The 13,483-nt window shown below is 41.1% G+C and overlaps 2 protein-coding genes across 2 annotated transcripts; both read right to left on the minus strand.

Annotated features, from left to right (window-relative positions):
• Positions 1-267: 267 nt before the first annotated feature.
• Positions 268-1,443, minus strand: LOC123990427 (myelin-associated glycoprotein-like). The gene is made up of 3 exons (XM_046290972.1): positions 1,098-1,443; positions 664-969; positions 268-527 (listed from the first exon to the last, which is right to left on the minus strand). Exons 1-3 carry the CDS (start codon positions 1,441-1,443, stop codon positions 268-270), a joined length of 912 nt encoding a protein of 303 aa, XP_046146928.1.
• A 4,225-nt stretch (positions 1,444-5,668) lies between these two features.
• LOC123991398 (B-cell receptor CD22-like) lies at positions 5,669-12,841 on the minus strand. The gene is made up of 7 exons (XM_046292967.1): positions 12,788-12,841; positions 8,506-8,892; positions 8,069-8,374; positions 7,669-7,932; positions 7,019-7,115; positions 6,858-6,915; positions 5,669-6,555 (listed from the first exon to the last, which is right to left on the minus strand). The coding sequence occupies exons 1-7, from the start codon at positions 12,834-12,836 to the stop codon at positions 6,295-6,297; spliced, it is 1,422 nt and encodes a 473-aa protein (XP_046148923.1). The 5' UTR covers positions 12,837-12,841; the 3' UTR covers positions 5,669-6,294.
• Between the last annotated feature and the right edge of the window lie 642 nt (positions 12,842-13,483).

Genomic DNA, 13,483 nt, shown 5'->3' on the forward strand with positions numbered 1-13,483 from the left:
TAAATTATTTTTTATAAAAATAAAAAATAAATAGGACTGTTTTTGGGTTGTGCCACGTTTATTGTTTTGTAGTATTGAGTTTCTGTCATTAAATAACCATGGACACTAACCACGCTGCACATCTCTCCTTCCCAGGAAGAAAGCCATTACAGCGGCCATGCAGAAGTACCTCTTCTACATCCACGCATTTGAAGGGGTGTCCACGTTCTTTTGAATATATATTGTATATCTAACCTACGATTGTGTCCTTCGTGCCCATTTGACCTTTTATAGCCAGCTGCACTTCGACTTCCCACAGCCGTGACTATTTCTTCCTCCACAGTAGTACAGTCCTCCATCACCAACAGTCACATTGAGGGTGTAACTCTGTCCAGATGCTACCTGTGTTGTTTTACCCTCACTGATTTGGAACCAGGTGAAGTTTGTCACAGGAGGGTTGGCTGTGCTGCTGCAGGTCAGAATAACACAGCTGCCCACTAATACTGGATCAGCTGGACTGATGGAGGCCGAGGTGTCCTTAGGAGAGACTGGGGGAGAGGGGTTCATTTAGAATGTATCTGGATATGGTATATTGAATAGTCTCATCAAATCCACTCTATTACAATAATCAGTGAAAACATGATAGAATGATCTATTCTTCAGGAACCGGTGACTAAATCTTACATGAAACGTTAAGCATCATGTTATGTTCAGCTTTCTTGGTGCTTGTCCCTACTGGGTAGACTGCAGTACAAGTGATGTTCTTCTCATGATGAAGGTATGATGGAGTGAAGGTCACCGTGGAGAGAACTGATTTGGTTTGGTTTGGATTCTCCTGCAGTTGGTTCTCAGTTGTGAACTGTGTTGGGAGAGTCCATGTCAGCTCAGGGGGGAGTTCGGGACAGGGAGTGACAGCAGAGCAGTTCAAACTGACAGGGGTCCCTTCCTTCACTTCACCTGAGACAGAAAGGATGGGACTGGAAGGCAAATCTGTAATACATTGTAGATAAATATATTTTACACTAACAGTTCAACTGTCCACGTGTACTACTCTTGTCTTTGATGCAAGGAATCTAAATTGGAAAAAATAGTTTGTAAAAATATAAATTGTCTCTTACCCCTGACATCTATATAAACAGACTTATCATAGTCTGTTGCACGGAATGGTTGACTCTCAATCCTGAAGAAGTATATATTCATGTAATTGGTGGTTACATTGAAGAAGACTGTGGTACAGTTCTTCTGGAACATGTTTCCAGTTATCTTCCCTTGATATCTGTTGACCGTCTTACTGCTGTTAAATATCACGCTGTCCGGACTCCCACCAAAGTTTGAGTTTTCTTTAATCCACACTCCAGAGGTTAGTATTGCTCTGTTAAATGTATCCTTATGTTGGTCAGGAATATCAAATGAACATGGGATTTGCACACAGGAGCCAGTCAGTACATCCAGTCTATCTGGCATTGTGGTGATCAAATCTCGTTGACCAAAACAGGCCAAAACACCTGCAACATAAAGGACAACATCAGGGAGGTTCTGATATATTATCAGTTCAGTCCAATGATATGTTTTAACCCTAGATGACTGACAGGGGCTTCTGTGGAGGTAGGGGTGAAGTGACCATGCATAGATAATAAACAGCGAGAAGCAGCAGTGTACAAAACAAATGAAGGTGGGGGGTAAATGTAAATAGTCCGTTGGCCATTTGATTAATTGTTCAGCAGTCTTATGGCTTGGGGGTAGAAGCTGTTAACGAGCAGTTTGGTCCTATACTTGGCGTTGCGGTACCGCTTGCTGTATGGAAGCGGAGAGAACAGTCTATGACTTGGCTGACTAGAGTCTCTGACACTTTTTGGGGGTTTTCCTCTGACACCGCCTAGTATATAGGTCCTGAAATATGAAATGAAAATGAAATATGCCATTTAGCGGACGCTTTTATCCAAAGCGACTTACAGTCATGTGTGCATACATTCTACGTATGGGTGGTCCCGGGAATCGAACCCACTACCCTGGCGTTACAAGCGCCATGCTCTACCAACTGAGCTACAGAAGGACCGGTCCTGGATGGCAGGAAGCTTGGCCCCAGTGATGTACTAGGCCGTACGTACTACCCTCTGTAGCGGCTTACGGTCAGATGCCGAGCAGTTGCCATACCAGTCGGTGATGCAACCAGTCAGGAGGCATTCGATGGTGCAGCTGTAGAACCTTTTGAGGATCTTAGGACCCATGCCAAAACATAGGGTTGTCATTTTTTTCAACATAAAAAACAGATTTGGTATGAAACAGCGTAAGTGTAATTGTATCTGACTGAATCTCACACACCACTCAACTTGTCCGACACCAACTTCCTCTTTTTCTTGCTTAACTTCCTCTTTAAAGTCTATTTGCCAAGAAAACCCTGGTGGGCTTGGATGACACATTTTCACACCACTTCTATACAGATTTGACTTTGTCGTATCAGGCTAGAAGAATTTATGCAGCAGGTTAGGAGAATTACGGCTATGGGTTACGGTTAGTGAAAATGCTCTCCTAACCAGGGTCGGACGACCCCACACCCCCCTCTTACTTACTGCATTTCAACCCATTTTGCCATGGTGGGGAGGGCATTTCAACCCATTTTGCCATGGTGTGGAGAGCATTTCAACCCATTTTGCCATGGTGGGGAGAGCATTTCAACCCATTTTGCCATGGTGGGAGAGCATTTCAACCCATTTTACCATGGTGTGGAGAGAATTTCAACCCATTTTACCATGGTGGGGAGGGCATTTCAACCCATTTTGCCATGGTGCAGAGAGCATTTCAACCCATTTTGCCATGGTGTGGAGAGAATTTCAACCCATTTTGCCATGGTGTGGAGAGAATTTCAACCCATTTTGCCATGGTGTGGAGAGAATTTCAACCCATTTTGCCATGGTGTGGAGAGAATTTCAACCCATTTTGCCATGGTGTGGAGAGAATTTCAACCCATTTTGCCATGGTGGTGAGGGCATTTCAACCCATTTTGCATGGTGTGGAGAGAATTTCAACCCATTTTGCCATGGTGTGGAGAGAATTTCAACCCATTTTGCCATGGTGGGAGGGCATTTCAACCCATTTTGCCATGGTGGTGAGGGCATTTCAACCCATTTTGCCATGGTGTGGAGAGAATTTCAACCCATTTTGCCATGGTGGGGAGGGCATTTCAACCCATTTTGCCATGGTGCAGAGAGCATTTCATCCCATGGTGCAGAGATACATATTTACAGTTGTATAATGCTATTCGACATGTTGTCATGAAGCTGACTAAATTTGTTTGTTGTTTTCGAGCTAATTTCCCACTATTCAACACATGTTTATATAATTAACTATCTGGGGCCGTTCTGTAGTCCAGCCCTGCTCCTAACCTGCTACCAAAATCACTTCTTATTGAAGTGGCGTGAAAAGAATGTCCCGAGACCACGACCAACAGGTACTGGGAGGCAAGTTGGACATGGGCTCACTCTACAACGGTCAAGTCTAGTTGGGATAAAGCTTTGTCAAATTGACGTCAAATTATTTTAGTATTTGAGCTAATCCTAACACTTTTCCGTTCCTTGATCTAATTATCATAACCTGCTACGTTAATTCTCCTAACCTGCAGCCTAATACTCCTAATCTTGCTAGAAAACTAAATTTGGACAAATCACTCTTCGACCTTCCCAAGGCCTTCTGGGAGAAGGAGACCCAGGAGCTGAGGATGTACTTTACCCAGCAGGTGGGAGCCGACCTTCCCCAACAGGTGGAGGGAGAGCTGAAGGCTCTGGAGGACAGGGTCAGGAATTGAGAGGTGGACGGACCAGTTGATTCACAGAGAGAAGAGAGAAAGTATTGACTATTGGACATTATACTACGCTGATGCTGCTATATGGTAGTACTGACAAAAAATTACTAACAAGCTCATTTCAGTTATGTTAAAAAAAGTTAAGTTAAATACTAACATTACTAAAATTACTAACAAGCTCAACTGCTTTGCCTATATGTGGATAAAATGTATGAAAATACAATGAAACGATGTGCCTGCATGCAGATCAGGCTACCACTCACTATCAATGGATATATGAGTAGGTATTAGGTGATAAAACAGAACCAATCTTACTGCTTTTTACATGACATAGACTGACCAGGTGAATCCAAGTGAAAGCTATGATCCCTTATTGAAGTCACTTGTTAAATCCACTTCAGTGTAGACGAAGGGGAGGAGACAGGTTAAAGAAGGATGTTTAATTGAGAAGTGTGTTGTGTATGTGTGCCATTTAGAGGGTATTTAAGCAAGACAAAAAATGGAAGTGCCTTTGAATGAGGTGCGGTTGTTGGTGCCAGGCGCACTGGTTTCAAGAACTGCAATACTGCTGTTTTTTTCTCACTCTAAACAGTTCAATTAAAATTAAATTAAAATAAATGAAATCAATTGCTGTTATAATGGGCCAGAATCCCTGTGGAACGCTTTCGTCACCTGGTAGAGTCCATGCCCTGATGAACTGTGGCTGTTCTGAAGACAAACAGGGTTTCAACTCAAAGTTAGGAAGGTGTTCCTAATGTTTGGTATACTCCGTGTCTTCAGAAAGGACCCCTTGACTTATTCCACATTCTGTTGTTTTACAGCTTGAATTAAAAATGGATTAAATAGAATGCCCATAACATGGTGCAGCCATCACCTTGAAAATATGAAGAGTGGTACTCAGTGATGTGTTGTGTTGGATTTGCCCCAAACATACACTTTTTATTCAGGACATAGAATTAATTAATTAGCTATTTTTTAAGCAGTTTTATTTTAGTTCCTTATTGCAAACAGAATGCATGTTTAGGAATATTTTAATTCGGTACATGTTTCCTTCTTTTCACTTAGTCATTTAGGTTAGTATTATGGAGTAAGTACAATGTTGCTGATCCATCCTCAGTTTTCTCCAATCACAGCTGTTAAACTATGTAACTGTTTTAAAGTCACCATTGACCTTATGGTGAAATCAGTGGAGGCTGCTGAGGGGAAGACAACTCATAATAATGTCTGGAACGGAGCAAATGGAATGGAATCAAACACATGGAAAACATGTTGGATGTATTTGGTACCATTCCACCTGTTCTGCTCCAGTCATTACCACGAGTACGTTCTCCCCAATTAATGTGCCACCAACCTCCTGTGGGTGAAATCCCTGTGCAGTGTTTTTCCTCTCTGGCAACTGAGTTAGGAAGGACGCCTGTATCTTTGTAGTGATTGGGTGTATTGATAAACCATCCAAAGTGTAATTAATAAACTCACTACGCTCAAAGGAATATTCAATGACAGATTTATTTTCATTGTATCCATCTAGAAACAGGTGCCCTTCTTTGTGAGGCAATGGAAAAGCTGGTTATATCTGTATGAAAGTTGCTGCTTGACTGAGGGACCTTACAGATAATTGTATGTGTGGGGTACAGAGACGAGGGAGTCATTTAAAAAATCATGTTAAAAACTAGTATTGCACACAAAGTGACACCATGCAACTCATGTGACAAGTTAAGTAAATCTTTACTCCTGAACTTATTTAGGCTTGTCATAGAAAAGGTGTTGCATACATATTGACTTTCAGCTTTTCATTTTTATGTCTAAAAACATAATTCCACATTGTGTGTAGAACAGTGACACAAAATCTCAATTTAATCCATTTTAATGAGATGTTAAATGTTGGACCAATAAGACCAAAATATTTCATGGAAATTGAATGTAAAGGTTTATTGCAGGGCAATTAATAAACAACCTTAATAAATTCAGTCTCATTTGTTTCTTCAATTTAACACTCAACATAAAAGCTGATGCGATAACTTCTAAATAGATATAAACTGAAAGTAGATGATATTGTTATTCTGGGAGATGCACAAAAGATGAAGATAAACAGTAACTAGTAGATGTTAACACCATTCTGCCATCATGTCGACTTACTGCACCAACTTCCTGTCTTGTATCAGACCACTGTCTCTCCAACTAACTGTCTCTTCTCTCCTCAGTCATCATTGACTTTATATGGTCTTAATCTGCCTTCAGTGAGCTAGTTGAACTCAGCAGTTCCTCTATACTGGAACCCATTAAACAGATGCTCTGTGAACTCAACACTCAAAATAAATGGTCCAAAATAAAGAGTAGCCTGCATCATCATATCAACACTATAGTAACAGTTAAACACTTTTCATCCCAGAAAATTCTACAAATATGCAGCACACAATTATTAATGCAACAGAAGTACCAACATGAAGCAAGAGACACAATGACAATACTGTACATAAAAACACTTAATACACATTGGAAAAATAATTAACAAGCACTTATTTAGTCACTTGTGCATAAAGCCCATCTAGGTTGTTAAGAGGTGGTTCCTGAGCCTCTCTCCCAGTCACGTTGACTTCAGCGTACTCACTCTCCTGTCCCTGGACCCTGTCCTGGGCTGCAGCTGGGGTCTCTTTGGCCTGTAGTTTGGAGAAGTCTATGTCACCGTAGTGGATCTCTTCAGGCTGGTCTTCTGCAGGTTCCTCTGGTTCCTCTCCGGCTGTGGCCTGGTTAGTACACACTGTCCCAACCGGGGAGTTCTGTGGAGAGAACACAGAGAGAGGAACAGGTGTAAAGCTCTAAGCTCAGTAATGTGTAAAACTCTAAGGTCAGCAGGTTACACAACACATACTGAGGGGATGTCAATGAAAATGACAATTCAACTGACAGGAGTAAAGAATTTCATTTTGTCAACAAATGAGCTCCAATCTAAAGAAAACACTGTCAAAGTCCAACAACTAAAGTGATGTTAACTTCATGGCTTTGAATAGTTTCAGCATTAATTAATTACTTCCTTAGATACACTTTGTAGATGGTTTTGTAAATTGAGCCTTATTCCCACCTGTCCCTGTGGACTGTCTGTCCTTTCATGTCCATCGTGGAGCCTCGAGTTTCTCCTCCTGGAAGACATTTAGAAAGGTATTCTGAATGCACTGAGAGGGTTTCCATATGCAACAGCACAAACACAACATATATTTTTGTTTTTACAGGAAAAGTTTTTACCATACAAAAAGACTGATCAGGCTGATAAGCAAAAATGCCCCCAGAGTTCCTGCTGCAACCCCAAAAACTGTTGGGTTGGTAACATGCTCTCCTGACCCTGAAAATACAGGACATTTTATGGTCATTTCTCACATAAATATCTCTGAAGAACACTACTTGACCAAAAGTATGTGGACACCTGCTCGTCGAACAAATCATTCTAAAATGATGAGTATTAATATGGAATACAGAATGTCATTGCATGTTGTAGCATTCCCTTCACTGGAACAAAAGGTGCCTAGGCCGAACCATGAAAAACAGCTCCAGACCATTCCTCATCCACCAAACTTTACAGTTGGCAATATGCTTTGGGGCAGGTAGCGTTCTATTGGCAACCGCCAAACCCAGAATCATCCGTTGGACTGCCAGATGGTGAAGCGTGATTCATCACTCCACAGAACGGGTGAATGTTGCCAATCTACTGCCATACTGCCTGTTTTTGTCTATGGAGATTGCACGGCTTTGTCCTCGATTTTATACACCTGTCAGCAATGTGTGAGGCTTAAATAGCTGAATCCATTAATTTGAAGGGGTGTCCACAGACATGTGTGTATATATTATATATCTAACCTAAGATTGTGTACTACATGCCCGTTTTACCTTTATTTTACCTTTTATAGCCAGCTGCACTTCCTTTGACTTCCCACAGCCGTGACTATTTCTTGCTTCACAGAAGTACAGTCCTCCATCACCAGTCACATTGAGGGTGTAACTCAGTCCAGATGCTACCTGTGTTGTTTTACCCTCACTGATTTGGAACCAGGTGAAGTTTGTCACAGGAGGGTTGGCTGTACTGCTGCAGGTCAGATTAACACAGCTGCCCACTGATACTGGATCAGCCGGACTGATGGAGGCCGAGGTGTCCTTAGGAGAGACTGAGGGAGAGGGGTTCATTTAGAATGTATCTGGATATGGTATATTGAATAGTCTCATCAAAACCTCTCTATTACAATCATCAGTGAAAACATGATAGAATGATCTATTCTACTGGAACCGGTGACTAAATCTTACATGAAACGTTAAGCATCATGTTATGTTCAGCTGTCTTGTTGCTTGTCCCTACTGGGTAGACTGCAGTACAAGTAATGTTCTTCTCATGATGAAGATATGATGGAGTGAAGGTCACCGTGGAGAGAACTGATTTGGTTTGGTCTGGATTCTCCTGCAGTTGGTTCTCAGTTGTGAACTGTGTTGGGAGAGTCCATGTCAGCTCAGGGGGGTGTTCAGGACAGGGAACGACAGCAGAGCAGTTCAAACTGACAGGGGTCCCTTCCTTCACCTCACCTGAGACAGTAATGATGGGACTGGAAGGCAAATCTGTAATACATTGTAGATAAATATATTTTACACTAACAGTTAAACTGTCCACTTTTTCAACTCTTATCTTTGATGCAAGGAATCTAAACTGGAAAAAAAAATGTTGGTTTTAAATATAAATGGTCTCTTACCACTGACAACTATATTAACAGGCTTCACAGGATCTGTTGCACTGTATGGTTGACTCTCAATCCTGAAGTAGTATTTATCTGAGTAACTGGTGGTTACATTGAAGAAGACTGTGGTGCAGTTCTTCTGGGACATGTTTCCAGTTATCTCCCCTTGATATCTGTTGACTGTCTTACTACTGTTAAATATCACTCTGTCCGGACGCTCACGAAACTTTGAGTTTTCTTTAATCCACACTCCAGAGGGTAGTATTGCGCTGTTAAATTTCTTCTTATCATTGTCAGGAACATCAAATGAACATGGGATTTGCACACAGGAGCCAGTCAGTACATCCAGTCTATCTGGCATTGTGGTGATCAAATCTCGTTGACCAAAACAGACCAAAACACCTGCAACATAAAGGACAACATCAGGGAGGTTCTGATATATTATGTTAATATTATTATTATTATTATTATGATCTTTTCAGTTCAGTCGAATGATATGTTTTAACCCTAGATGACTGACAGGGGCCTCAGTTTGGAAGCCACTGCACAGCCATCTTGTTACTCCTCCTCCAGTATAAAACAGATGTTGGAAGATATAGAAATGCATTCATTAATGTCTACATTCGTTTTTGACAAGTATATTCTATTACAGACACATTAATGCAAACTTTTAAATTATATTATGTGACCTGCAACACTTCCTTCAGCAGAGAGACCCTACCGTTTCTCCAGCCAATGATTGTATCTTGGAACTCGCTGAACTGGTATTATCCAATAACTAATTAATCTTTGAGTCAGACTTTATCATTCAAATTCGGGGTGTAGCCATGGGCTCCCCCTTTTCCCCCAACTATGCAAACCTGTATGTGGTACAATTTGAGGAGGCACTCATTTACAAAACATAGAGACACTCCCGCTACTTTCTAAAATCCTCTCATGGAAGAGATACATAGATGCTGTCTTTGTGCTCTGGGAAGGAAGCAGGAACTAAATTAATTCCAAACTCTGCTAAACGAGAGCTCTGAATATCTCAAATTCACTGTTCACTGTTACTTCTACTGCTACGTGGGGATAGTATGCATCCCCTTCCCCTCAGGAATGGTCTACCATATAGCCAGTTATGTAGGGTTAAATGAATCTGTTGCCAACAGTCAGATTTTGACAGCAATGCCAAGAAAATGACAAATCATTTCAAAATCAGAGGCTAGAAGGAAGAAACTCTTGATGTTGCAATTATGAAAATAACTCAAAAAACATGAGAGGAATTGCTAAAAAGTTAAACAGAGAAGAAATGGTCCTTCTGTAGCTCAGTTGGTAGAGCATGGTGCTTGTAACGCCAGGGTAGTGGGTTCGATTCCTGGGACCACCCATACGTAGAACGTATGCACACATGACTGTAAGTCGCTTTGGATAAAAGCGTCTGCTAAATGGCATATATAAAAACAACGCAATAGTCTTTTGCAATAAGGACACCAAGTATTCAGAGAAAATGAAGGCAATCCTGAAAAGCACTGGCATATTTTGCAATCAGACAAGAAAATTGTACACATCTTCAAGGAACCCTCACTGGTGGTCTATAACTGTGGTCGCAATATTGTGGATAGTTTATTGAGATCTGACCTGCCCCCTGAGCCCACTCAGACACTCTTGACACACAATCCGAATTGGAAATACCAATGTGGCTCATGCTCACAGTGCAATAGCAGTACACAAACATCCTTCTTCAGACACCCACATACAGGTGGAAAAATCCCTGTTAGGGGTATCATCTCTTGCAAGACAAATTTAGAAATCTATCTCATCACATGTTCATGTGGGGAAGCCAACTCATTACAAACAAACAAATAATTAAAACAATGTATAGCTGTAATAACACTGAGTATCTAGTAGCAGCTCACTTTGTTGAAGCTACCCATCCCATCTCCTCCCTCAAATACACAGGTATTGAGCATGTTGCTCTACCAAGGAGAGGAGGTAACATGGAGATCATACTACTACAGAGGGAGGTCTACTGGATTTCCTATTTAAAACATTGACCCTAGTGGTCAGAATATTGACTTTCATCTCAGGCCCTTCTTATTTACATTTACATTTACATTTAAGTCATTTAGCAGACGCTCTTATCCAGAGCGACTTACAAATTTGACATCCAGATACATTCAGGTTTGAAAATTATTGCCACCCGTGATAATGATGAGCAAAAACTACTATATCAAGTGAATAATACAAATACTGAGCTATATTGTCTGCAAAAACAATGGGAAAATTATATTGTTTTACGACAATTGCTCAGAGAAAGAGATTTTGTTGAAACTAAAAAAGATGAGGGTCAAAGTTATTGGCACCCCTCTGTTCAATACTCCAGCACCCTCCCCTTGCGAGGATAAAAGCACTGAGCCTTTTTCCTAAATGTTTTATGAGATTGGAGAACACATTGGGAGGGATCTTAGACCATTGCTCCATACAGAATCTTTCCAGATCCTTGATGTCGTCTGTACTTATGGACTGCCCCATTCAATTCAAACCACAGGTTGTTCTTATGAACAATTATTTTTATTAAGAAGTCTTATAAATGAATATATTATTTCTACAGTTGATCATTGTACAACCAATATGTTCCCCCTGTTGATGATGCTAATAATGCATTATGGATTAACTTTTTATAACGTTTAATGAAATCGGAAACAATTAAATAGATGTGAAATTAAATTAAACAATAATGTATGTTGATGCTAATCTGGTTTTAGCTGGTTTTAGCCCGGTATGGTGAAAGGTGTGGGGGCTGTGCTTTGGCAAAGTGGGTGGGGTTATATCCTTCCTGTTTGGCCCTGTCCGGGGGTGTCCTCGGATGGGGCCACAGTGTCTCCTGACCCCTCCTGTCTCAGCCTCCAGTATTTATGCTGCAGTAGTTTATGTGTCGGGGGGCTGGGGTCAGTTTGTTTATCTGGAGTACTTCTCCTGTCCTATTCAGGTGTCCTGTGTGAATCTAAGTGTGCGTTCTCTAATTCTCTCCTTCTCTCTTTCTTTCTCTCTCTCGGAGGACCTGAGCCCTAGGACCATGCCCCAGGACTACCTGACATGATGACTCCTTGCTGTCCCCAGTCCACCTGGCCATGCTGCTGCTCCAGTTTCAACTGGCCTGGGCCCTAGGACCATGTCTCAGGACTACCTGACATGAGGACTCCTTGCTGTCCCCAGTCCACCTGGCCATGCTCCTGCTCCAGTTTCAACTGTTCTGCCTTACTATTATTCAACCATGCTGGTCATTTATGAACATTTGAACATCTTGGCCACGTTCTGTTATAATCTCCACCCGGCACAGCCAGAAGAGGACTGGCCACCCCACATATGCTCTCTCTAATTCTCTCTTTCTTTCTTTCTCTCTCTCGGAGGACCTGAGCCCTAGGACCGTGCCCCAGGACTACCTGACATGATGGCTCCTTGCTGTCCCCAGTCCACCTGACTGTGCTGCTGCTCCAGTTTCAACTGTTCTGCCTTATTATTATTTGACCATGCTGGTCATTTATGAACATTTGAACATCTTGGTCATGTTCTGTTATAATCTCTACCCGGCACAGCCAGAAGAGGACTGGCCACCCCACATAGCCCGGTTCCTCTCTAGGTTTCTTCCTAGGTTTTGGCCTTTCTAGGGAGTTTTTCCTAGCCACCGTGCTTTTACACCTGCATTGTTTGCTGTTTGGGGTTTTAGGCTGGGTTTCTGTACAGCACTTTGAGATATCAGCTGATGTACGAAGGGCTATATAAATAAATTTGATTTGATTTGATTTGATTTGAAAGGGACAGTGATGGAAGCTATTCTGTTAGCCGCATACTGACGTAGGTTTCACATCAACATACAGTGAAACTAAACAGAATTGACCCCCTTTCTGGTTCTCTATTTTTGCTCTTTTTTTTAATACTGAATGTTATCAGATGTTCAACCAAAACCTAATATTAGATAAAGGACCTTTAGTTACCAAATAACACATTTTGTTATAGTTATTAATGTATTTCATTAACAAAATTATGCATCACCCAATTCCTCTGTGTGAAAAAGTCATTTGTCCCTTACTCTCAATGACTGGTTGTGCCACCATTTCAAAACACACAATCAAGTCTACATGAGATACACAGCAGTTTAAATCCAGACTATTAAAATATACTAATCAGGAATTAACTGTACAATTTTCTACACAATTAAAAAGGTGGAATATGGCGCATCCCATGAAATATAATGACTTGTGGTTATTATTTTATGTCTGATTCATAACTAGTTGTTGTTGTGTGGAAGACTCACCTGACATAAAGAGGCCAATGAGAAAAAACATGTTCTCAGGACAAGCCATGTGAGAACTCACACACTACTGATCACCTGAAACAGTACAAACATACACTTACTGGTGGAGTAACTGAACTCACACAACACATTGCATTGAACCATCCTCATATCAAATACACGATGTCCTTCAGTTGTAAAGCTAATACATGAACAAACAGCAGTACATTAGAACATATTGAATCTCATTACTCAGAATTAATCTCCTTTCATTTATTTTGAACATTAAAATTAACAGAAAATATAGTGAAGAAGTCGATACTTGCCTTAGACGGTAGCGTAAACTGTCTACAGCAGAAACTGTCACACACATAGTGAGGTCTGACAAACTAAACTGATGAAATTCATGTGGCATATCTCTCATCTCAACTGTGACGTACTTCCTAATATGTGTATGAAAAATTATTTTCAAACAATTCTTCAATATTTATTGTCCCTTTCTCGGGATAGGACAGGTCAGCAGTGTTTTGAAAATGGCCCCCAAATCACTAAGTCCGCCCCCGACACATTGATAAATAGAACAAATGAAACTTTAGGCATTATAACCATCTCCCTCTCCTCTGTCTCCCAGGCCTGAATGGGAATGTGTGTGGGATTTAAACATATAGTTAAGTCATGAACCAAAATTGTCATGTTTTGTCTTATATCATCTTGTCA

This window comes from Oncorhynchus gorbuscha, linkage group LG12, assembly GCF_021184085.1.
Source record: "Oncorhynchus gorbuscha isolate QuinsamMale2020 ecotype Even-year linkage group LG12, OgorEven_v1.0, whole genome shotgun sequence".
Classification (NCBI taxonomy): domain Eukaryota; kingdom Metazoa; phylum Chordata; class Actinopteri; order Salmoniformes; family Salmonidae; genus Oncorhynchus; species Oncorhynchus gorbuscha.